This window comes from Fulmarus glacialis, unplaced genomic scaffold (genome assembly GCF_000690835.1).
Source record: "Fulmarus glacialis isolate BGI_N327 unplaced genomic scaffold, ASM69083v1 scaffold43519, whole genome shotgun sequence".
NCBI classification, from domain to species: Eukaryota; Metazoa; Chordata; class Aves; order Procellariiformes; family Procellariidae; genus Fulmarus; species Fulmarus glacialis.
In genome coordinates this window covers 19,453-45,783 of record NW_009233408.1, presented here as the reverse complement: position 1 = coordinate 45,783, position 26,331 = coordinate 19,453, and the positions used below count along the sequence as shown (strand labels likewise).

Below are 26,331 nucleotides of genomic sequence, written 5' to 3'. Positions count from 1 at the left end.
TAGCCAGTAATACTTTCTAGAGTTCACTTTTGGCAACAAGCCTTCTGATAAGCAAGCCTCTTTCTGTGTGTGTTTGTTTCCAACTGAGTTTATCAAGGTCCGATGGTAGGTCAGGTATTATGGAAGCCTTAGAACAGAAAAGGGCATTATTTATGGTGGTTTTCCTTACCCCAGTGAGGGTTGCTGGTAAAGGACGTTTCCCAGTGAAAGACTTAAAACAAACATCAACAGCCCCATCATGTTTCTATCAACAATGCTGCTGTTGTCATTCGAAGTAATGCATTTCTGCCATAAAGCATATTGGGCTCTGATATGAGAAGTCTGTATGAGAACTCCCTCACCAAAATCCAACCTACATGTGATCCCTGCGTATTCATGTACCAATCTTTCAAATGATTGAGGAGCCAAGGAAGCTCGGGTTTGGCCCTTGTTACCCCCTAGCTCTTCAAATCACAACTCCAAAGAATGATGCTCCCACCCACTCTTCTGTCATTCCTACCCCTTTTGCTGTAGTGCAGTTGGGGTCTTGCGGAGGGACATCTCAGAGTAACAGTAGCTCCAAGAGGGCATATCCTTGTATTCCCCTATCGAGCCAGAGAGAGCCGTGAACACAGCTTCTGGCCTGTTCGAGTCTCCTTTAACTCCCCTAATTCAGGCTTTAAAATTTTTCTTCCCCGTTTTTGATAATGGATTAAATCCAGTAAACTGAAACCTTTATCATAATTTTTCCCCACTATCATTTTAATTCAAATGGTAGACTGCAGCTAACATTTTAAAGCCAAATATATTAATGAGTTATACATAATATTTGAAACTCTAAATGATACCTTATATCATTACAGGCAGAGTATTTCCTGTGTTATGTTTCCTGGATTGTATTATGATCTGTTGAAGCTAGATGTATTCTTCTCTGTCTTTAGAGAAGAACAATGTGTTGCACACCATGAAAAAAAGTCCGGGAACATTGCTGAAGATACTGTTTTCTGGTTCTATGACGCCTATTAATTCTTTTCACTCGCAGCTTCGAGGGTTTTAGATGCATAAGGGCTGAAAAGAAGATTGATCAAATTTTCTGAAAACTGTTTTTATCTATAAACTTATTTGAAATCTCTCATTGCCCTCACCCTTTGTAATTATTTCAGTCCTGAAACACTCAAGTGTTCAGAAAGTTCCCAATGAATGTTGGCAACTCTCAGGTATACATAATACAGTATTTTAAACATACATACTTAGCGTCTCCTGGAAATAATTTAAACCTTAAGTTCCAATGCTTTCATAATGATTTCTAAAAGATTATAAGGAATAATTTTGTGCAAACCCTGCAGCTCAAATTGGAAATAGCTGGAAATTCTCTTTTTTGAAAATGACAGAAAGCAGCAGGGTATAAAATGCGGCTGATTGTGGCATATTCTGTTAAAGCTTACGTATTAGCTAATGCCTGGAAAAGAATTGCTTTACTGAGTGTAAAATTAGCCACAGCAAGTTGCAAATTTTCAACAGCTCAAACTATTTAACAGAATTCTACCTGGAGAATCTTGCTTTTAGGAAAACTGTATGTACTGCAAACTAATTTTAATTTCTTAATTTCTTGGCTAACTAGTATATTACATATATATTTGCAAAAAGAGTGCATATTTACAGAAAGCAGAAGAGACAAGTAAATATTAATGTTAATTTTTCTCAAAATATGTATTTGTTCAGCATCTCCAGATTTTAGAGACTTCTGAGATATGCGTATATTGTATTATATTGTGAATATAGACATTTTAGTTTGTAGTAATTTTAAAGTGTGTTTTGTTAACATGTCTAGCACTATACCTTAAATAGTGGCTTTCTTTCACCACAGTTTGAAAATGTCAGTATAATAAATTCTCCAAGCCTACCTGTTCAGTGCGCTGTGCACTTCAAGTAGTACTAATTAGAATTGTACATCTAGAACAAATTCTCATAGATAAGTAATATCTCACACAACATGTAGTCATTCTTTTAAAATGTTTTTCATTCATAGTTTTCCCTGTTTCCTAAAGAAAAATGATTATAAGGTCTCAAGCCATACTATTACATCATGTATGAAAAATCAGCATGTTTAACTGGCTTATCAGAAGTTTTATAGAAGTTATCTCTGAACTAGTAACCTCTTACATCAAAGAAGTGCTTATATTTTTAACCTCTTTTCCAAATAGCATATTTTTTATCATTTGTACTAATAGTCATTATTCTTAATAATGTGGACTCGAATGACCCAGATCTCTTTCATATAGAGGCAACACTCTAGTCCAATTCAGTGGTTTTTTGCATCTGCATCACTAAGTGCAGTTAGTCTTTGTCTGCATGCACAATTAACATCTATTGACACAGTTTTCTAAACCACAAATAACCAGGAGAATTAAGCACGTGGGTGGTTCTAGTTAGAACTATTCATAGGCTTAGTTTTGTAATGAGGGAAGTATCTTTTTATGTTGGTTATGATTTCATAAGTGTTGATGAATTTCATAAAGGAAGATCTGCTGTTGAGGGTGTTGAATCACATAGGTTTTCATGATAATAGCATTTTTCTATTTCAGTTCAGAATAGCCTGTATTAAAGGCTCATAGTTAAGAGAAATATCCCACATGCATATAATCTGGAAGCATCCTGACTTCCTTTAAAACCGTATCTAGCAAAGAGTCTTTATGTTAGACAGGGCAGATAATTGTTACAGTACAAAAATAATTCCTGAGCCTTGTCAGAGCTTGATACCAGGGCCATCTTATATCTTCAAATAAGAATTATTAGCAAATTATCTTATAGAAACTAGTAATTACCAGGCTACTTTGGCTAGCATCATGTTAGAGGCTGCTTGCTGTCTCTCCCTGCTATATTGGGCCTCGAGAATGGTTACTTGTAGGCAGGCATGACTCTACTACCCATAGATAAAGTTGCTCAACACTTCCCATCCTAGCATCTTGGTTTGTGTTTGTTGTAACTCTGCCACTCATTAAGATCTTGGAGTAAAACTGACTGTATGGAGTGTCTGCAGGCAGAAGGGTTTTTTGGGGGGAAAAAAGTCCAAAACAGATCTCAGAAAGGAGGCTAAGTACAGATATATATTTGTGTTTCTCATCTCCCTAGCATCTAGAACAGAAGGACTAAAGACAAGAGGAGGATTTCGCAAGTTAATAACAGAACTGGAATAGGTAAAAAATGGAGAGTATACATTATTGTTAACATTTCTTAGAAAATTCTTCCCTGAAATTTGGTACAGTAAGGGATGGGGCTGAGCTGTTGCTTTTGCTGCCTTAAAATGGGGTAGGTGTGGTGTGTAACCTGGTTGGTGAATTTCTTTCAGCATTCCACGCAAAAAAAAAATTCTCCATTGCAAAACTACATAAGGTGTGTTCTCCGCAGGCAAGCGCTGAGCCAAGCTGTTCTGCGATATGCTCTAAATGGTTTAGTTGCTTTACATTAGCTGTATAGTTACATTAATGCTGAGCTGTGCCCAGGCAGCTGTGCCTGCCTCTTAGTAGGGTGTCTGAGCTCATCCAACACGCTGTACTAATGTGCCTCCATGGACGTGAGGCTCCATGTGCTGGAGCTGGGTATATCCAACCATGTCAGAGCAAGCCAGGTCTGCTGTGGTGTTGAGGCTATAGCTGTTTTTCACATCTCTAAGCCTCTGGGGAAGAGCTATGTATCTCTAAGAGATGCAGCAGAACTGTGTTAACGTTGAAAAGAGAGATTGTTACTTCCTTTTGTAGACTATGTCCCTAAGTTTATGAATGTGGAGAGAAGATTATTCCTTTTGTTTCAGTGGATGTTTGCTGTATGCCTCACGAGCAGGCCAAGAACACAAAGCATAATGAAGGCATGAAAGCTCATTACAGCTCTCTGTGCAGTGTAGCGCTACTGGTTTCCACATCATCAGCAGGAGTGATTTCTGGCCTCAATTTGAAATAGCAACATTGCTTACTGACGCTGCCATCCTGCCTGTTGTGTGTTAGCCTCAACCACAGAGCAAATGGTTCCTTGACAAGGTTGCTACAAGAGCATGGGTTCAAATTGAACCATATGAAAAATACAGCGGGATGAGAATAAGAATTTTCTTGAGGAAATAGTCTTTTATTTGAAAGAATCTTACAACTGTTATAAATCCCTTCTTGATGCTATACTTATTAGCAAACAATATAAGAGATCCTCCTTCTGTTGGATATTGTTTGGTACCTCATATTCTAATAATTGCTAAAACTATTATCAGTTGTACAAATAATTATGCTTGATATAACTGATGCAAACTAGGGTTTTGGAAATTTAGTTTAGATTCACAGGCTGTCACCGTGTTCTGTAGTTGGGCGGCATTCATGGCTCTGGCTCTCTAGTGACATAACACAAATTTAAAATAGCATTATGGTTTTTATGCCTTGTATTTCTTAGCAATGACCAAATTTTCAGTAAAATCTTACCAGTTCATGAGTGGCTACAAAATTGGCTATTAACATTCATCACATAGTTTGGAGTATTTTTCTCCAAGCAAGAACACTGTTACTGGGAGGACAATTGTTCTGAGTAGAACTAATCACCTGAAAGGTTGATTAGTTGGGCACTTGGAAAAAGTATTCCTTCAAGTGAAGAAGAATGATGGATAGTGTAATTGGGATGTTGCATTTAAAGGCAGCGCAAAATAGAAATCTTTCTAGTACCAGTTTTTAAGTTCCAGATAACAGGGATTCTGCTGATATAATGATTTCTTTTCTTTTTTTCTCCCAATTGTTTATTGGGTGGAGTTCTTATTTGTTTTCTCTCAAGTAACAGCAACTGAATGTGATTACCTACATAGCATTTACAAAAGTCTGTGGACTTGTTTACATGGTGAATGGACTTGTGCACACACCATGCACATGCTCACGGTATGAATTTCATTCCACCTCCAGATTACTTGTTTCTCTCACTATGTCATCAAAGCAAACATCTCTTTGCTCAAATCTGGCATAAATATCCCCATTTAATTCTGTAGAGCATTCTAATTAAATAATTGGGCAGCACAGTTGAGATTTGACTTCCCTGGTGATAACAACTTCTTGCAGCATACTGCAAGCTAAAGGAGGATTACCAAGAAATGTTGGTAAGATGGTGTGAACAGGGTTACAGCTGAATGTTTTCATAAATGACAATAATCAATCACATCTTAACAAGATGTTGGTGAAAGTAATTTGTATTATTCCACAGATGTCAGCTCTGCTGCCCAGCCAACTCCATTTTTATATTATTCTGTGCTTGATTTAGCCTGAACAGCTTTGTCAAACCCTGTATTATGCACAACGTACATTCATTTGGTCCCCTGCCTACTCCCCCATTGCATCTGTGTGCCAGGCACTGTCTGCTGCATCTGATCCCTGTACATGGCTCCATGCACCAAGCACTGCTGTTTGCATATCCGTTTGTCTGCTGACCAGCCTCACACTGGAGTGCAGCAGCTGAGAAGCGTGTGCTCTTTAGTAGGGCTCCAGGTGCCAAAGAGCTGTCCTACAGTGGGTGCTCTCTAGTTGCAAGATAAGACCAAAGCCCCATCCCATCCTGTGACCAAGTCAAGCATGCCAAGCCATCCAGCAAAGACATGTGTCCCCTTTGCATGGAGCATATCTTTTTGGGGATCATGGCAGTTGAGAGGGCTGACTACACTGGCTTTAGGTCTGGTTGAGTTTGGGCTTTGGACATGCTCCAACGACACTACGACTGTCATTTCTGCTGCCCTTTCACCACCCAAATTCTTTCATTTCCTTTGGCAGTAGTTTTATCATTATGATTATTCAGAGACACTAAATACTGCTGCTGTCCTGCAGAGGTATATGATGACTGAAATTCACAGCTTCTGGTAGCACAATGGCACATAAGAGTTTGTAGCATGATGTTTCTGGTGGCTTTGCTCTCCTATGTTGATTCCCACACTGGATTTTCACTAGAGGTGCATTGGTCCAGAGCTCACCTGCTCTTCTTGCATGAAGCTGCAGTGAAACAGAGCTGTGGGCTCTGTTTTGGTACAGGCTGAAATTCAGGCCCAGTACTTGTTCATTGAATGGTTGGTTATATATGAAGTAAAATACATAAAATTTAATGTTAACTTAGCAGCAAACTGGATTTGTCTGTGTGTGGTGGTGAGAGAAAATTTTCAGTTACTGCATGTCTGCAGCCCTAGATATGCATGTTTCTCAGCAAATACTGTAGTTCGTTTGTGGTAGTCAAGGGACAACTGGACTTTGTGGAACTAGTTCTTGTGTTTATTGATGGCTATATTAGAAAGGTGACTATTTGATTAGGGTCTTGATTTTGTTAACTCATGATTTACAAACCAACAACACTGATTTCCATTCCTTTCTGCAGGATGATCTTCTGCAGGAGGATACCTTCTTTTAATGCTAAAGAGAACTAGTAAATCCATAAAGTGGAATAATATGAACCCAGTAATTAATTAATACTATTAGTAATAATAGTAATTAATAGTATTTCTCAGCAACATATTGATTTCTAGGCTGAAAACCAAGAATTAGCAGTGGGTTTGTTTTGTTTTCTTTTCATCATAATTTAGGAGACCCATTGTCAGTTTTCGTAAAGAAGAACAAATATGCCACTGAACATCTGACATGTGGTTTTTCAAAATCAGGTTCTGATTAGTACATTCGGGATTTGCAATAATAAGCAGGTTTGAACTTTAGTACTATCAACAAGTTGAGATCTTGCTTTTTTTGTGTTTCTTAGAGGTGAATGGAAAATGTGCCATTATCTTGCTGGCAGCAACTATTTGTCTGTCAGCCTAATACTCCCACTGGCTGTGGAAGTATTTTTTCAGTTTTTTAGTGCCATAATCTTTAGTGCCACATAATCTGGTGCCATACTCCCACTGGCTGTTGGTCTGAAAACTGTAGCTGATCTGTCATAGTCCTTTAACAATTCATCCATTCCAAGGCTGTTAAAAAGCGCTTATTTTTTTTCAAACTCAAAAGAGACAATATGCATACTTACATTTTTCCTCAAGAAACCAAATAAATTTCAATCCAGAGAGAGAAATGTACATAATCTGTATCAAATAAGTGGGGAGAGTGCCCATTTCCTGACAGTGAATGTTTCTGCTCGAGAATTTGGACTGGATTATAATGAAGCTTTGGTTAAGCAGGTTAAATAGACAAAAGCAGTGAAACTTCAAAGGCTGACCAAATGTGCTGAGGTTTTATTTCCCCGATCTGTAATGCCTGCTTTTGCCTTCCTCTCATTAGCACAGAAAAATAAGCTAGTGGAGCATAGTGTGTTGTCCAACTGTAGTGCCTATAGTGATTGATTTCTAACGAGGTTTTTAAGTGTGAGTATGTAAGGTTTTTTTCAATGTAGCAGTAGATAACAGACCTCCTATGACAGCGGTTTTAAGAATGACTGCACAGCTGTATTGTAGAGCTCATTTTAGATACCAAGATGCAAAAGCTTCTTTCCAAACAGATAGTAAGTCTGTGACTTAATCCAGTGGTTAATTAGCTGTTTTTACATGAAGCACACAAAATAGCAAAGGAAACTCTATTCTTTGGTAAGCTACGAGGAATAAGGTAAAGCAGTGCTCAATGATATGGTGTAAAAATCCAAGTTGGTTTGATATTTCTAACTTGCATTTCCAGTATTCTCTACAGGACAGTTAAATGTGCAGCATCTGCTACCATTTATATTTTGAAGAGTGTTTCCTGCACTGTCGGATTGATTTGGGCATTTGTGTCACTCAGTCAAGGAGTTATCAGAGACCACACAGAAGTCTAAAATTTTATTCAGAGAAAAAAGTGAATATGTTTGAAATATACAAAATAATAATAAAACCTAAATCAATTAAAAAGTAATTAAAAATGAAAATATAGAATTTTAAAAGTAGATAAATGACATAACCTCTGTAACAGGTTCCTGTAAGCTCATTTTATAACATTAAAGGTCGTAAGCTAGTGTGGTGTGTATAAGCACAAGTAACAACATTGGACATAGTTGTAAAACAGCAGTGAATTTGGACACTGGTTTTGGATTAATTTTGAAAAACTAGTGTAATTCCAATCAAATTGGACTATTTTTGGTTCTCTGAATATTTTGAACAGCCTGAATACCTGTGAAATAGCAAAATCTGGCTCTGAACAGGTAAACAGCATTTGTTTGATGTAACCACCCACCTCCGCATACCACAGAACCTCATGGATGTCCCTGTCTTCAGTGTTTTCTTCTGCACTTTTCTAGAACTGCACCTCAATAACTAGACTCTGATGCTATAAAACTATGATCTATTTCTAAAACTAAGCTCTATTTCTAATAATACTATTGCTAAAACTTGTCATCTTATAAAAGCCTTGCCAGAAAGCATATGAGAAGAACCTTTTAAAGATTTTTGGGAACAAAGGCTTTTTAAGTTCATTTGAAGAAGGAATGTATTGGAGTCAAGACAGGAAAGCTAACCAAGTCACACGGGCTTTAGATATTAAATTTAATACCCTCTTCCTTGAAAATTTCCTACGTAATCAAGCTCTTTATGCTAAGTGCCTGAAATATATGCCTTGTCATTCAGGAAGCAAGTAACATTGTAAGCTACATGAAGTTTTTTCTAATGAGTTCTCAACCCTTCCTTGCTCTGTGGTGGTATGAGCTCCCAAACAACTCCTTTTAAAATGAAATGAGGTGGTTCTTCTGCCTTGGTAAATCAGTAAGTATATTAGAGTAGGGAGCAGGATCTCCCAGACTACTGACCGTCGAGGCATTCTGGCTCAGAGGCACCTGAAAGAGGCAAACATTTACGTACCTGGACAGATTATGGATAGCTTTTTCATGAAGTAGAAGTTTGGGTTTGCAACTTATTTGCAATTATTTGCAATGAAGGAACTTCAAGTAGCTTCCTATTATTTCATTACGGAGGAAATGAAGAAGCCAGACAGGAACTAACAAGTCAACAAACAGAGGAACTTCAGAGACAGCTCTTGCCTCACACAAGAAAAAAAGATGAACTACCTCACGCTCTATTCATCATCCTGTAGACTGTGCAGCACTTAGGGGCCTAGTCCAGCCTCGAAGCTATTACCAGACAGGCTGACAGAGCATTCATCCGACAGAAATCTGCAGTTGACTTTCTTAAGTCAGGAAATCAGGAAGGTTTTTAGTTTTTTCTCTACGAAAGGCCCATTTTTTTTGTGGAAGGCACTCTGAAAGTTCTCATGTCATTTTTAGCTTTTGTCTCTGCAAAAATTTCATTTCACTTCCACAGAGGAAATCAAAGCAAAACGTACAACATTTGCTTGCTACTTGAAAAATTAATTAAGACACAGTTCCCTAATTCAAACTCAGAAGAAGCAGGTTTCATCAGCAAGGCAAAATTATTGGTGTCATTGAATCGTGAGTGTTTTTTAACATTTTTCATTCCTTTAAATTTAAAAGGCTGCTTTTGAGTTCACTTTTAAAAATTCGCCACTAAATGTTGGTTTATTATTGCAATCATGATGATACTTTGCCTTGTTGATGGTTGCAGGGACAGAGAAGGCCTGGGGTCTGCAAGTAAGAAGCTATGGGAAACTCTTGCCTGCAGCTATTTCTGAACTCACTCCCTTCAGTGTTTCCAGACTCAACTGGACTATGCTTCTGCAACAGGCTTTCTAACTGCAAATCTATGATTTTCTTCTAGCTTGCCTACACATCGTTGTTTCTAAAATGGCTGTAAGCTTGGTCTAATTTCTGGTTTGAAAACACAGTATAATTGGCCAACGCAATTTTATTTTGCCTTTAAGGTTGTTTTCCTCTTCCTGTTTCACAGATACACCATGCCTGAAGAGTTTGTACTTTTCCTGTCAAATGTTCTTTCAATTTAAGGAATGCCTCCTCCTGAGACATGTCTCATTAAGAGTAAGATGCCTTAGGAATGGCTGGAACTTGATTTACAACAGGAAAAAAATGATTTTGAGAAGATTGTTAATCAAGCAAGGAAAGTTTTTGGGAAGCAATTTCTACATACAAAGAACAATACTGAAGTATTATTTGGAGTAAATACTACTAATCTATTTATGTCACAATTTATGCTGTTTTTGTGTACTACTTTGAGTCCATTTACTGTTTACTAAAGTGGGAAGAAGCAGCTGCATTTTTGCTAGACCTTCAGATAAACATTGTAGCTTCAAATCCAGCATCTTTGCGCATAAAGGTTTTTACACACGTTCAAGGTTTGAATTTTATCCAAATCATGGAAAATTCACATCACCTGCTTGCTTCATGAGTAGATGTATCTGGTGTTTAAAAGTGATTTAATGAATTCAGTGCTTGTTTTTAAAAACAGTAGCAGAAAATAGAAGGCAAATGTTACTATATCTGCTATACAGAAATATTTCAGTACATTTTTTCTTATTTTTTCTCCCTTTTAAGGGTCAAAAGGCTTGGATAGAAAAGACCTTTTCGAAAAGAGAGTGCATCTATGTAATTGCCAACAACAAAGACATTAGCAGGTAACATTTGAAATTTTTGTTTTGGCCAACAGAAAAGGTTAATACTGAAGAAACTGGACTTGATTTGGATTTAGACATGTGAAACTGAGACCCCGATTACTCACTGCCCTTAAAGGGAGATGACAGGGGAACAAAAGTGCAAGACGTGTTTGCACTCGATTTCGTACAGAGCCATCGGACATGTCATACAAAGATGATAAGGCTGAGAAGCAGGAGGGGCAGCAAGTTGTTAGTTCCGAGCTTTGCAAACCAGAGCATAAATTCATACTGAATTCTGAAAGCAAGGGTGCAATAATGTGCACTGTGAAGCAAGTGGTACCATTCTTCACAGTTGGTATGGCACAGGAATTTCTCAGATCAACAAGCGGCCCAGATCAACAAGCAGCCCAGGAGAAGCAGGGCGGGGGAATGCACCACCACACACTACCAATAACAATACTATACAGGGGGACTGGAATTCTTAGAACAAATATTAAGATTACTGCTACTGCATGAGCTAGCTAAATTGTGGTCCAGCTTGTTTGGATAACATAACAGTTTATGTCACATGCTAGTTGTCACCTCTGAGTAAGAAACAGATGGTCACTGCTCCTGTTTTGCATTCTTCCTCCTTCCCTGTCCTTTAGCCTAGAACAGCTTTCCAGTGTATAACAGAAGTGAAGTGAAATTTTTTATCTTTGCTTGTTAAGAAACACCTGTGGGCTGGTAATTCTGGCATATGCGTGTATGCAAATACAACAGATATGACCTAGAAGAGGTGTTTCTATGATTCATGTAGAGCAAGGCATGGTCAGCTGAAAATCTAATTTCTGATTTATTCTTTTTTTCTTTTTTTTAAAATCACTATCCAATATTGAAGATACTGTAATCAAAGTCACTTCAAATTTTAACTTACAGGTGCTGCTGTGGCCAGCTCATTAACCAACATATTCCACCTCCTCCAAGTATAACAGCTAATAAAAATGGAGAAGAAACAAAGCAAGTGGAAGCTCAGCCAGAGAAATGGTCTGTCAGTAAACACACCCAAGCATACCCAACTGATGCCTACGGAAACCTTGAATTCCAGGGAGGAGGACATTCAAATAAGGCCATGGTAAGGAACATAGGCTACTCTAAGGTATTCATCTGGTATGTTAGCTTAATAGATATGTGTCAGGATTCCAGCTCACTCAGTGCATAATCCATTGAAATCAAAGGGAGTCTCTGCTGTCTCAGAAAGGTGTGGACAAGACACTCAAAAAGAGAAAGAGAGAGAAAAGGCAAGAGAAAAATAATATCTGCTTAGGAAGCACCTTATAATGTCTTGATGAAACAGTTTCATTGAAGTTACTGTCAGTAACTATCAGCTAAGGAGGCAGATGCATGTATTAATGCCCAAGGTTCCATCTGTTTGTATTAGATTTCTGGGCCAAATAACCCAGCATGGATACAGATTTTTTCCTAAGATTTGAAGTCTAACAAAAATAGAAATTAATCTTGCCTTCCTGAAAGACAGAGGCCTGACGGAGCTGGAAAATGGACTGTTGAGTTTTCTTAGCACTAGAAGTAACAGCAAGTCAAGCCTCTGAAAAAAATCTCTTTCTGTTTTGCCTCTCTTCTGAACAAATCCAAACCTAGATTTGTTTCTTTGCCCCTTTGCTTTCGTATCTCTCTGCTGAGACTGCCACTCGAGACAACCACACTGCACAAACTTGTCCAAAATGTATGGGAGAGATTGGTGGTTTTTGTTAGTGGTGGTTTGTTTGTTTTTAAAGCAGAAATAAACATGAGTTTATTTCATAGATTTCTTTGATAGAGTGGTAGTTTGAAAAGAAATCACAATGGTGGAACTAAACTGAGAAGAATGCAAATCATTCCTTCAGAGGCAGAAATATATATGTTAACAGTGAATGGGATAAAATGTAACATAAGCCTCCTATTTCCTATGAAGGTCGTTGCTTCTCTTTGGCAGTCAAACCAGAGGTTTTAGGAACAATACAAAACACCTTTCAGTCATTTTAAATAGGTGGCTTCCAACAATGCAGATTTGTAATAAGAGCTTAGGATCACTTGATTGCAGTCAGTTTTGCAGTGAAGAGAGGAAAGTGGTGCTTTTAAAATTCATTAAGTGAATGGTAAATTCTCAACAGAGAAGTGAAGGGTTCCAACCTGTTTTTTCTAATCATAAGCAGCAGAGAAATTTAATAATGTGTTGCTTAAAAATTGTAAAACTCTTTCTTCAAGATGGAAGGCTTAATATAACCATTCTTTGTTCAGTCGATAGACAATTCACAGAGCAGATGGAGTGATAATACTAAACATTGCTCTTTGCAGTATATCCGTGTGTCATATGATACTAAACCAGATTCTCTGCTGCATCTCATGGTGAAAGACTGGCAACTGGAACTGCCCAAGCTCTTAATCTCTGTCCATGGAGGTCTCCAGAACTTTGAAATGCAACCTAAATTAAAGCAAGTATTTGGAAAAGGTCTGATAAAGGCTGCCATGACCACAGGAGCTTGGATTTTCACTGGAGGTGTTAGTACAGGTAAGCAATTACCAGCACTTTTAGTTTACTTAAGAATTCAGTGATGTTCATTCACTAATCTTTCCCACAGGCAGAAGATTTAAGTCTACATGAATGAGTCATTAGCTACTAGACCAAAAAAAAAGCATTGTAATCATTTGCGTTAATCTCCTACCCAGCCCAGGCCATAAGATTTTCCTGGGTCAGTATCGATTTGCATTACTCGGTGTTTCCCCTGAAAAAAAATTGTCATCCTTGGTTTCAGTAGCAAGGAATCAACCACTAGTCATCATACATTTTTTTCAGTAGTTGGTTATCCTTGTAGTTAAGAAATCTCCTACTCCAAATTTGCCTAGCTTTAGCTTCTTACTGTTTTTTTGTACAAAGATCTTTCTGTTACTACAAGTATATTTCCTGAGCATGTTTTCATACACAGCACTTTTATCAAACTGCAGAGGCTGAGTTTCATAAAACGCTCACACTAAGCATGTTTTCCAGTCCTTCGGTCATTATCACACCGCTGCTTTGAACTCTTGCTGTTTTTTTAACAGCCTTCTTGAATTTTGGGCGCTGCAATTTTTGAGACAGTGCTTGACGAAGCTTTTAATCCCTGACGTAAAACCGTCTTTCTGCTTCCGTTTGACACTTTCCTGTTCATGCAGCCAAGGACTGAGTTAGCCTTTAGGCTGTGTGATCTCTCTGAGAGTTAGTGATCAATTGATAATCCACCTTAAATGCCATGTCCCTGAGTCACTGTCTTTATGGGATCACCGACCACCATGCATGCCACACGTTCTGTCTTGTAATTATACAAGGTATTTGTTCTTAAATGAATGACTGTAAATTAGCAATCTTGAAACACAAACCTGAAGTCAGTTGCAAATGTCTCTACTTGAAGACATTGCAATCTCCTGTTTGCATTTTCCTCCGGTCTTCTGGCCACCTGAAAGAGTTTTATGTTTCTGTGTTTCCTTTTTGACCATATCTAAAACACTAGTTGTACAGCAACTCCACGTAACTCCACTAGGAGGTTTTTGGCACTGTTCCTGGATTCTGTCAAAAAACGGTGTCTGATATGATGTCCAAAATTTGAAAGACATGTTGAAAAATAGCTGTTTTGATGATTCCTATATATTGTTACATTTTGAGACCAGTTGGTTTCTAATTAGTTTCATTTATGTTAATATCAATTCTGAGTGATCTTCAAAAAACAATCAGATGCAAACTTTTGTTATATTTCTATAGCAGTATCTTTATTTAGCTGAAATAAATCTTTATGTCAAGTTATTTCTCAGAAAACTATGTAACATAAGAATGAATTCCTTTGACTTTCATTTTACAACAAAGGTCTAATGTCTTTAGGGGAAGATTATGTTTGCTATGCAGAATAATTTTTAAGTGAAAAAATATTTCTTAGATAACTATGAGTTGGGGTTTTTTGCTTGCTCAGACCCCAGTGATAGCATTCCATATGTGTTTAGCATTGAGTACAATGAACAATATAATTCCAGACAATGGTACAGATTACGCTGTGGCAAGTTAAGTAACTGGGTAAGTCTTTCAAAGAGTTCGTTGAATTCAGAACAAGGATGTGAAAAGGCAATAGGATTTACATGCAAATATTAAAAAATAAAAGCATGGGTTTGTCTGCACTGCATGTTCTATTATGAAGTAGAGATACCAGTTTAGTAGTGAAAGCAATCCAGAAAGGCAGGTAGCTGCATGAGAGGCAAGAAGAAAATTCTGTTGTTTAGTGATCTCTCAAAAGTGCCAAGAATGAATTAAATGAATTGTACCTATAGGTGTCATTCGTCATGTGGGAGATGCCTTGAAAGATCATTCTTCCAAATCCAGAGGACGAATATGTGCCATAGGAATTGCACCGTGGGGCATTGTAGAAAACAAGGAAGATCTGATAGGAAAAGATGTAAGTCTTTAAGGAAACTCCTGTGTAATTAGCAATGTCAGCTGTGTAACAAAATACATTGTTCATCTTTTTGGAGTTTTAATATTTTCACTGTTTCTAAAGCATGCCTAAGAGCTGAAATTGAACAATTTCTTGAAGAAAAGCTGTTGTTTAAATATATTTGTCAGGTTGTCATATATGACCTCAAAGTAAATATGGAGCTAGTGAGGTTTCCATTGCTTTCAATAGTAGAGACCTCTCTGTGGTGACGGAGTTTTAGGTCCTAACTTCTGCATGGCATGCTGAGACTTCTATAAATCATATAAGGGCCTTTATGTATACAAGACTGGCATTTATTGTAGGTGGATACTCTGCAGTGGCATATTAATTACTAGGAACTCCAAATGAGAATGTATTTTCTAATGCAGTGAGAGGATTATGTAACGCAGTGTGTGATCAAGGAGAGTACATTAATGAGCTTAAGGGAACATGCAGGAGAGTGCACAGATGTGACTGTCATCCTCCAAAGAAAACACTGCTGTGAAGAGTTCAAGTCTTGAATGTAAAAGCAAGCTCTATTTCTAATTCCCCTCTATTTTTCGTTACAAAGGTCTCGTTGATTTGTTCCCTCATAAGGCATGTGCTTCTATTAGGCGGCGTGGGGGATTTTCACATTTAGTTCTTAGTTCTAATCTAGGTGCATCTATTCTTTTTACACACAGGTAACACGGGTTTACCAAACAATGTCAAACCCTCTAAGTAAGCTCTCTGTGCTCAACAGTTCCCATACCCACTTCATTCTGGCAGACAATGGTACGCTAGGTAAATATGGAGCTGAAGTAAAGTTACGACGTCAGTTGGAAAAACACATTTCCCTCCAGAAAATTAACACACGTAAGTACAGTGGGGCAAACTGTAAACATAACATCTTAAAGGAAGGGAGGGAAGAAGGGCTTGAAATATTTCAAGGTATTGAAATTAAATGCTTCTTCCAGCTCTTTCTAGCAGGAATTTGATCAGGACTGTGTGACTAAACTAGAACATATGCTGTCTGATAAGCAGTGAAAGAGGCCACTTCTAACAGCATGGAGAACCCAGAAGAGTAAGAATTGCATAAAGGGAGGAAGAAAAGTTGACAAATAATAGCAAGGAGAAGCTTCAAATGAGTAAGAATTTAAGGAAAGGGAAATGTAAAGAATTTGTGCACTTCTAGCTAGGATTCATAAGCATCAGAATGGGGTGATTTTGTACAGTTCCTGTTTACAGGAATCCTATGCAGCTCAATGGTTTCTGATTCCAGATGTTCATACTAACATTTTATTTTCTCTTTTATATTAATTTGTTTCATTTGAAATATCACACTCAAAATTCTTTGATCTTCCAGATAAACTCAGGTGGGATTTTGATTTTTAATGAAGCCATTATCAAGATAATTTCACATCAGTGCTTTCATATTTAGAGTTTTGTGCAGTTTTAAAATTTCTGCCAGTTCTTACAGGCTCTCTAAAACAACTTTCTAGAATTCTTTTTGTCATTGCTTAGAAAAAAATTCTTTTAAAAGACATTTTATCATTAACATTTTTGTAGAAAAAAATGGTTTTTTTAAAGATTAAATAAATAAAAAATTTTAGTAACTGTGGTTTTCCAACTTTAAAAAAAACCCCACAACAACAACCTAATTAAAAATGGTCCAAAAAAAGTTAATAGTCTTTGAATCCACACTTCAATTAAGTGCTACTGGAGATTAGACATCAGTTCTACCGGTTGCCTTTCTGACTTCTTACAGATGCTGTTGTAACCTGTATAGGCCCATATAAATAAAAAAAAACCAAACATTCAGGATTACAATTGCATTGAACTCTACAAAGGTTTCCAAAAGGGATTAAGCTAGAATCTGCTTTTATGGGTAGAGCAGAAAAATGAAGTAGAGTGCCAGGCAGAGCCAAAAGGCACAGTTAGAGGTCAGCCACAAGATATCTAAACATTCTGGAAAGTCTTTAAGTACTGCTTTTTGCCTATGGTAAGCTTAAGAAACTGAACTCACCAAAATAATGCCCCTTGCCATTGAGTGTGGAGACAGTGTCATGCACTGTTGGCCACAGACAGTAGAAATAGCTAACATTAGCTATGCTTTTTTCATCTTTGTCTTCTGCAGAAGTTCTGGGGAGTTGTAACATTGTAAAAGGGAGCACTGGCTTGGAAGATAAGGAAGTCAGGGCTCAGAGGCAAGATGTTCTGTATCATTTCTTTTAATACCACTGGGGCTGGGGATATTGGTTCTGATTTAAGTAGTGTTTGGTGTTTTTTGTCATGAGAAGGGCAAAGTTGCGAATAGACATAGGAATGAAGAGTTCTGTGAAGGGCTCCAGTACACCTGCTAGTAACAACATACAGGGAGTCGTTTTGTTTCTTTTTAATCACTTCAAGCACAGGCATCTCTTCTGGAAATCTCATCAGGAATCACTAAGGATTTCATGGACACACAGGCCGGCCCATGTGACTCCTTATCAGAGCTGGGGTAAATATGACAGGAGGATGTCAGGAAGCTTCTGCTGTTATTGTGCATGGTGTTCCTGTTCTTCAGAGGGGAATGAAGGTTGAAAATACGAGCTCTTTCACACGTTCTCAGCCGTACAATAAAGTGCATCTTCTTTATAAAGTGCTGGTCATTTTGCAGATTAAGAACTGAATTCAAATGCTTATAATAGTGGGATTAGTCAGCCTTCAGGTAATGTTTTGTCCTTCATTTCCCCAAGTATCTTGTGACCAAGGCTACTGAGACCATGTGACCTGTGGGCTTCCCTTTGTCATCCTATGCCTGGAGATCACAGTGAGGCAGGGACAGCAAAGGGATGCTCAGCTGTCGTCTCTTCCATCGGCCAGCCATTTCAGCCTCATGATAAAGACACTGATTTAATATTTTTTATCTTAGGAGAAAGCATAGGTATATGTCACCTTACTGAAGACTTCCTGTAGGTAACCAATGAAGAGTTAAAGCATTAAAGACACAGTAGCTCGGAGCCATCCAAGTAACGGTGAAGCTAATGAAGTAATAGGAGAATCATATTAGCTGTTTTATCTGTACATGGTGCCTGTCAAAAGAGATTACCAACAGTTCACCAACACTGAGTGAATAAATTATCAGTATGGAGCTGATGCAAAAGCAAGGGCAGAGAAACATCTTACTCTTTTCCTTTTGGGGCTATGAAATGGCATATGGACATTTTTCCTGGTGTTGGCCATGAAATTGCCATCATTTTTCCTAACTGCTCTGGTTTGAAGCGATGCTGTAAAACAGAAATCACATCTACTCATAATATCTTAACCCCTTAAACTAAGTTTCAATGACACTTCTTTTTTTGTTTCTGTTCTTCTGTTTTTTGCAGGGCTGGGACAGGGTGTTCCTGTAGTTGGGCTCATAGTGGAAGGGGGTCCCAATGTCATCTCCATTGTCTTAGAGTGTCTACGAGAAGAACCCCCTCTCCCTGTTGTGATATGTGATGGTAGCGGACGAGCATCAGATATTCTGTCATTTGCACACAAGTATTCAGAAGAAGGAGGGTAAGATTTTGAGATCTTCACCAAAGCTGTGTCTTGCTTGGCAGGACAATGTAGGGAGTACAATATGCCTTGCTTTCATTAAAGTTTCAAAAAAAACCACCTCAGGGACAAAATGCTACTAACAGAGGCATTCTGCTGTCCATCAACTTTTGTTGCCTGTTTGATCTTAGCCCTGGCGTTAATGAGTAGAAATTGTTACCATTTGGAAGGTTCATTGAAATAAGCTTGCTCTCAGTGCTGTTATACAAGCTCCATCAAAGTTTGTTGCACTATAGTTGGTGCTGGGTTGGGTGTGTTAGAAGCACGGAACAAGTGGTTCCCAAGAACTACTCTTTTTCTCAGGCCAGGGCTTAGGTTAATTAGTGCATGTATTTGCAAAATTTGTACTGCCTGATTCTAGCGTGTTGTATGAATGAGCTTCATTCTCCAAGAGTGCCAGACCAGCTGAAAAAATGTTGGGCTTCCTTCTATTCTCTTGCTATTTTTCGCATCTATGATGGTTCTTCAGGGAAGTGCTGCCTGATGTCATGAACAGAGTGGAGGAAGTTGTTTGGAGCATTCTGCTCCACAGCCCTCCTGTCCATTGCCCAAATGAATCTGTAAAAGTCACTCATAATCCAAAGTTTTCTGGAAGCTGTTATTTTTATGGTTGGTTGTCTGCTCCTTTGGTTGATAGAAAGTATGGTTAGTTTAAAAAAGATACAAAGCCTATACTAGCAGCGTAAAGCTCATCTGCTCTGCAGAGTAGATGATCTGTCCTGACAAATACTCCCAAGCAGAAGCAGAGTATTGCATTTTTAATTTAAAATATTGCTTCTCCCAGTCAAGTTTCATACATACATTCCCCATTGTCATTGTTAATATCAGGATTTTATGTTTAGTAGCCAGCTTCAGGCAAAAACCTAGTATATTGTCTTGATTAGAGTATGGCACACCTGTCTTGCACTGAAGAAATAGCCTATTTCCTTGACTGAAGTTGGAGCTTAGCTTGGATTAAATATTAAGCAGACAACTAGTATTGTCAAGCAGTGCAGATGTTATTTGCTGAATTGGGAGAGCAGCTCTGATGCTGGATTTGTTTTATGTTTACACATAGTACATATTTAATCCAACCAACAGTATTTATGATTCAGCAACTTTCTTTTCCTTTCCGTCGACCAAGCCTCCTTAGCTTAGATCAAACTTTGCTGCTTTTTTTTTTTCCATTTCTCATTCATCCTTCCTATCAGCTCATAGGTAATTGAAAGAGCTTATCAGGATCAGTCTGTCTAAGATCTGCTCACTGCATGACTTTCTCTCCTAGATGCAGTGTCCAATTTTCCTCTCCAATAACAATGATGAGATAAATGTGTTCATTTGGTAAGGCAGGTCTGTAATGAGAATTTTTTGTCAGCTCTGCTGTCTGAAAGAATCATTTTCTTACAATGAACTTTGAATTTTACTGCACTTCGCAAGCTCAGCTGTCTCACTGCTTTGAATGCCTGCTGGTAATGTTTGCTATTGTCTGAAAATACATGTGTTTTATTAGGAAATGGATGAAGATTGAAGGGCTCTGTTTCAGATTGCTTTGAGAGATCAAACATTTCTGACCATTCTAGAATGTTTTCAATCTAATTTCTTTAATCATCTTTTGGTTTGTTTGTTTCTCAGTTGGATATTAGGAGGTTTCAGATATGCTAGCAATTTAAATCCTCTGTCTAAAAGGATAACCAAGATAACCAAGGTGACGTATCAGTAGTGTGAAATATTTTTGGTTTTTTAGCTATATGCAGAGGGCCTTGCAACATCTGGAGGCAAAGGTAGGAGTCCTGTAAGGTATACTGCTGAAATCCTGAAGATTGAACTTCTTAACAAAAGTATATCTATAATATATAACAGGAGTAAGAGCTACCTGCATTATATTCCAGGGTGAAAGGATAGTTCAAATTCTCTGCCAGTTTTTAAATCAATGCTGAGGTACTGAGATGCTTAAGAACCAGTCTGGGTATGAATTTCCTGATTACTGTTGACTCTTCATGAACTCCTTACCTGTACTGAATGGGAAGATGCTGTGTGTTTTCATTTATTTTCAAAATGAAGTCATTGCAATGGTGGATGAAAAATTGTTTCTCAAAAAGCAGGCCTTCTGAATATATATTAATTCTGGCAATGTCTTCTTATGTCTCATTTTTCATTTAGGATAATAAGCGAATCCCTTAGGGACCAGCTTCTAGTTACCATCCAGAAAACCTTTAACTACAACAAGAATCAAGCTCATCAGCTGTTCATCATTCTTATGGAGTGCATGAAAAAAAAAGAACTTGTAAGTGTCCTAAAAGTAGCTTCACAAAGATAATTTCTGTGACCAAACTTTATAGAGTACTTTCAAGTGCCATTCTCCCAGGGTTGGGTTACAGTTTAACCTTCCCCCCGCTCCCTCCTATAGCTCCATAAATGTACACAATCATTCATTCATAAGCGTAGGCCAAGAAAGGGATTTTGTCTTCTGGAAAGCCTCTAAAACCAATTTCAGATTCTTCTCCTGTGTAAGTTGATAGGAGTCTTATTTCACGGACTTCCACAAGGCAGACTAAGATACTGAGATAAATGCACTAAAACCAGGAGCAACTGCAGAAAGTAGAGAAAAATAATTGAACAAAGAGTTCCTAGGAGCAATAAGCATTCAGAATGCATCAGCACAGTTTTGGTCTTCTGATATAGTTCCTTTTTAACAGCCTTTCCTTCCAGTAAAATGGGCTATTCAGGTCTTTCAAAAGAAATTGAAACATTAAGTGTTCTTGAAGATCCCAGCCTTGCTTGATCCTGGCTCGTTGCAAGCCTGTTCTATGTTCCTGCCTGACTGCCATATCCCAGCTGCAGAGAAAAGTGTGCTCAGGAAAAGAAATTCTTTAACATTCACATCTGTTGTCTGTGAACACTGTCTTGAAATTGTGTTCACTGTACCTGTGCCTTTGCAGGCAAAATGAATCTTTATGGGTTTTCCTTTGACTAATTGTCTTAGTGGATTTTTGTAAATATGACCTCTCCCTTGAGTCCTGGTATAATTCCATTTCATTCTTTCATACAAATCCTAAGCAGCTGTTTTAATAGCAGATGAACAGTCTGATGGATTTTTTGTAGTTTTTTTTTTAATTACAGCTGGAACTGGTATGGCTGGTATTTTTATCTTTTTTGCTAAAGTTGCATATTTCTGTTAGGTACAAACAAGAGAGAACTACCACAGCCTTCTCCTCAGACTGTGCGTAGGGAATCAGATAACTAAACTGCTATTGAATTTAAGCATGAAACGTGGGGCAGTTTCATTCTTCAGGATGCCTAATTGTATCACTGAGGAAGTGATACCTATAATAGGAGCAGCTATAAAGAAACTATTTGAATGACAGATGAAACTTCTCTCATAAGGCTGAGAAAAGAGGGAATTTTTTTCCAAGTTCTTAGAAAAATGATGTTTCATGCTCCCTTAAAACTAAGTGTGTTTTCGTTCCACAGAGCCCACACTTTCTGTCTTTGGCCAGCTTGGAGGCAAACTCTAAACTCTGGTCTTAACCAAGTTTAATGCTGTCTCTAATAGATGATGTGAAATTTTTTCTTAAAAATTTAAATAAACAATAACTGAATATAGCATTCCTTACAGTTCTTACTCTTTTTGGTAGGGAGTGTTCTTTTGATTTCTAGAAGTAACTGTTTAGTTGTTCAATGAGAAATAATAAATGACAGAAGGGGGGGAAAATGTCTTTTCCCTGGAGTATTTGCTTGTTACTTGCCATGGCAATACTGCATGTAGTAGCTGCCAGTGTTTGCATTTCCAGTCTCAGATTTGGAGCAAAGAAAATTAATACAATGTAATTTTTAGTTATCTAAGCCTAAATCTTGACGTATTTACTTCAGAATCGGTGCAGTGATTTAGTTTGAGCATGAGGTCAGGTGCGTTGTTGTGAAAAAGGGGAGCAGCCCCTACATATTACTTGCATAAGTGCCATTGATTCTTAAGTAATACCTTTTGTGCAAGTAAGATCTGAATCAAATTGTCTAAAATTTGACCTGATTTACACACAGAGATCACAGAATATGAACAATCCCACCATTTTTTGCTAGAGCTGTCACTACCATGCACAGGCATGCTTCTGGTTCCATCTTTTTCTGTTGTGTGGTTTCATATTGACTTGATATTATTCGTGAGTGAAGGGCTAACGCAAGAAAGATACTACTTGATCCCCAATAGGAATAGGAGTAATAGGAAACAGAACTGAACTCAGCACAATGGTACTAACCATAATGCAAAGAAACTTCCTCAAATCTGTACATCAAGCTTTGTGCTAGTCCTCTTTTTATACAAGCTGCTCCCAGTGATCAAAGTACCAGTCAAGACATTATTTTTACATTAGTCTTGAGCAATTAAGGTAAACACCTGAAATTAGGAGATCGCTTTTATCAGATTACAATTATCCCTGATGTTCCAGTCAAGAAAAAAAGAGGAACACAAAAAAACTCCAGAAATCCAGTTCATCATATCCACTGAATGATCTCCAATTCTCTCCGATGTCCTGTTCTACTTTTCAACACTTTAAGTCTCACATCAGTAGAAAGGTGGCTAGCAAAGAATTTGGAACATAAAGGAAGATTACGTTATGAAGAAGTTGAATGATTTTTTCTTTCTCATGCTTTTCTATTTTTTCTTTCTCCTGCTTTGGAAAGATGGACACTAAAATTGGTTTTGAAATTTTGAAACGTTAAGTAAAACTGTTTCTTAAAGTATGATGCCAAGTGTACCATTGTATATTCTCTGCCATAGATGTGCCCATAGGAGCCTAGCGTCTCACAGGTAAAAGCTCGTACAAAATATTCAGTGAAGTTAGGGGATTTTGGCTGAATCAAGGAACACATGAAAAAATATGATCGGTGGCTCTCAGGATTAATCTACAAAGCCATTCTCAATGCCTTTCAGGAAGGTGTCCTATGACAATTGAAATGACATAGGATTGGGCCGGGAATCTGTGTCAAGCAATCGCCAGGTTGTTTGCGGACTTTCTACCAGTTTCATATTCTCCACACTCTTCAAAAAGCTGGCCTTCTTCCAGAGATTATGCTGGGCATTGGCTCATGCTCTGACTTTTCTTTATAACGTTGATCTCAGCTGCCGAGGAAGTGCTTGCTTACATATCTACATTTCAAGATAACAACTAAATACTTAAATGCCAACAAGTAGTTTCCCGCCTCCTATATAGTATCATAGAAGTCTCTTCTCGTAATTGTGTTTCCCTTCTTCCTCCATTCTCTCCAAGGTTCATTACATTTGATGCTGAATTCCCTTTAGTGTGGGAGGGATTTCTGCAAGAAGAAAAGGTCCGTTTTAGTTTTATCTCTGGTCCTTGATTTTTGATCAGATTTTAATACTACTTAGTTCTTGGGTTCATAAAAGCCAGATTATGCAATTTTGAATGATTTTTAGCAACATATATTTAAATACCTTTGCCAGAACTAAATTCTCTAAGGATTAATCCAGCTGCAAATGCCACTTGGAACAGAATATGACAAATGCTGTATTTTCTCATAATGCAGCTCTGTACTGCAATCAAATAGACACCCATCCATGCTTTTTTCTTACACATTCAGAAGTATTACTAGCATGCCCAGTTGATTATATAAAATCTTACTTAAGGGCTCCAAATGTGAAGTCTTTAGATTGTCTGGGTAATGTAAAGGTACTCTTGAGATATTTTTACATTTGTGTGGTGCCAAGATTAGTTCCACACATACACCTTCATCCTAAGTCAAGTTGGTAATAAGCATGACTATGATAAGCTGACTGTGAGAGAGTCAGCCTTCCTAGAAGAATTGATTGAGAAAAGAGAGCCCATAGCTGCCTTAGTCGAACCGCTTCGAATTTAAAATGCGCATCAGAGCAGGCCGGATTTACTCAGCAAAACTCAGACACTGACTGTGCAGCCTAAGCAGGCTTATGGTTTGCATTTGTTGATAATTTTGTCTGCTTTCTTGTTAATTAATAAATTTTTTTCCTTTAGTTCTTCTCTCTTCTAATGTCATGTATCTTTGCGTTCATGCAAAATCTGTTCTAACTGTTGAGAAAATTGCTATTCCCAGTATTTAATGCTAGCATCTGCTGTGAAGAATTGCTTTGCGAAAATGAAGAATTTGTTATTTTTTGTCTGCATTTAGTATTAACTTAATTAACATAGAATATTAGGTTATTCTGCTTCTGAATTATTAATCTTTTAATATGTAGTTATGTCTAAGCTTTATACGAATTACTATTTTTAAAATCAGTAAATTGTAATGGACTCAACTAAGCAAATGTGACTAGAAATAATTGCTTTTCTTTATTAGTTGATTCTGCTTTTTTGGTTGTCAATATGTAGCATATCCTGCAACTAAAAAATATTTGAGTGTTATCGTCAATATAATTAATGCTGTGATAGTTATGTCGGGTAACTAGCTTTTCCATTCCCATTACTACTGGAAAGTGATAGAACTGTCAGAAAACAATCAGTTTGGCATGGCAGTTTTGTTACCACTTTCCAAAATTCATGGGTGTGGTGAAGAATTTCATCAAGTTTGTCACGTTTACCAATGAAGGGATATTTTAGGATAACTTTATTGAAAAAATGCAATTAAATTTTGTGAAAATTAAATTTCAAAGACAAATTTAGTGGAACTGTACTTTTTGAAAAATCTCAAGTCTTAGAAAATAACAAATCTTCAGCGTTCTACTCTTTTTTCTATCTACATGTTTAGTCTCTCTCTTTCATGTGTTGTAATTTTGTGTTTGGTTTTATGCTATCCTTTAGATTACTGTGTTCCGCATGGGTTCTGAAGGGCAACAGGACATTGAGATGTCTATCTTAACTGCTCTCCTCAAAGGTGGGTTTTGCAAGCAAGTAGGAAGGATGCACAATCCCAAGAAGAGACAGTCCTATACACTGTCTGAGGTTCACTCTTGATGTTAAGTTTTTGATTTATTCGCTTGGATTCTAACAAGTAACCCGAACATGTTTGGCTTAAGGTTCAGATTAGCTTGAAGCATAAAATCTAGATTGAAAGTTTTGTGTGGCTTTCCTCACCTGAAAGCCTGGGAATGCCGCAACAACTATAATACTGATATTTCAACACATTTTATTGCAGTTCTGGCATTTATTAATGTTAAAGCTAGAAAAAAAGGTGGGAAGATTAAAAGACTATCTGGATTTTTCCAGATCTCAGATTGTGCTCTTTAAGCCTTAGGACAAAATTTAGGATCAGTTCCATATCTATTTGGAGTTTGTTATGTTTGCTGAAACAATTGTTTTCTGTCTGCAGGTATATAGCAGTTGTATGGGCTCAATAAGGGATCACTGGAGCCCCCAAAGCTAAGAAATAAAGAGAGGAATTAGTAAACTCACATCTACAGCATCAGCCAGAGGAGCTGAGAGGAGGGGTCTTTTAGAACAGTTAAATGTCTATCTTTAGCATCAGAATATAAAGTCAATGTGGGCACTTTAAAGAAAAAAGGGAGAGAATCTGGTTAATCCTTTTGAAATTAGGATTATGGGGTTAAATGGAAGATGCTATAAATTGATTTGATGAATCCACTACTTTGTGGTAGAATTATTCTAATGGTAGTATGATATGAAGTCAGGTGTGCTGTTCTCTAGTTCTTGGAGAAGTGAATTATAGAAGGTTGTCCAATCTTGTTTCATCATGCATGAAATACTAAACATCTGTGTGTTTCTCTTTAGGTACCAATGCATCTGCTCCAGACCAGCTCAGCTTGGCTTTGGCCTGGAATCGTGTAGACATTGCACGCAGCCAAATCTTTGTCTTTGGACACCACTGGCCAGTAAGACTAAGTTTTCCTAGTCATATTGTTTGTTAACAATTTGAAATAAGTGATG

The 26,331-nt window shown here is 37.6% G+C and overlaps 1 protein-coding gene across 1 annotated transcript in view; it reads left to right on the top strand.

Annotated features, from left to right (window-relative positions):
- Nucleotides 1-8,093: 8,093 nt before the first annotated feature.
- TRPM1 (transient receptor potential cation channel, subfamily M, member 1) overlaps nucleotides 8,094-26,331 on the top strand; it is a gene marked incomplete at both ends in the record, with an annotated part of 35,897 nt that continues 17,659 nt past the window's right edge. Inside the window, 10 exons of the mRNA XM_009585310.1 lie at nucleotides 8,094-8,133; nucleotides 10,390-10,469; nucleotides 11,367-11,562; nucleotides 12,783-12,996; nucleotides 14,778-14,902; nucleotides 15,604-15,775; nucleotides 18,268-18,442; nucleotides 20,621-20,744; nucleotides 25,249-25,321; nucleotides 26,176-26,276. Coding sequence (XP_009583605.1) covers nucleotides 8,094-8,133; nucleotides 10,390-10,469; nucleotides 11,367-11,562; nucleotides 12,783-12,996; nucleotides 14,778-14,902; nucleotides 15,604-15,775; nucleotides 18,268-18,442; nucleotides 20,621-20,744; nucleotides 25,249-25,321; nucleotides 26,176-26,276 — 1,300 coding nt within the window. The remainder of the gene's footprint in view (nucleotides 8,134-10,389; nucleotides 10,470-11,366; nucleotides 11,563-12,782; nucleotides 12,997-14,777; nucleotides 14,903-15,603; nucleotides 15,776-18,267; nucleotides 18,443-20,620; nucleotides 20,745-25,248; nucleotides 25,322-26,175; nucleotides 26,277-26,331) is intronic.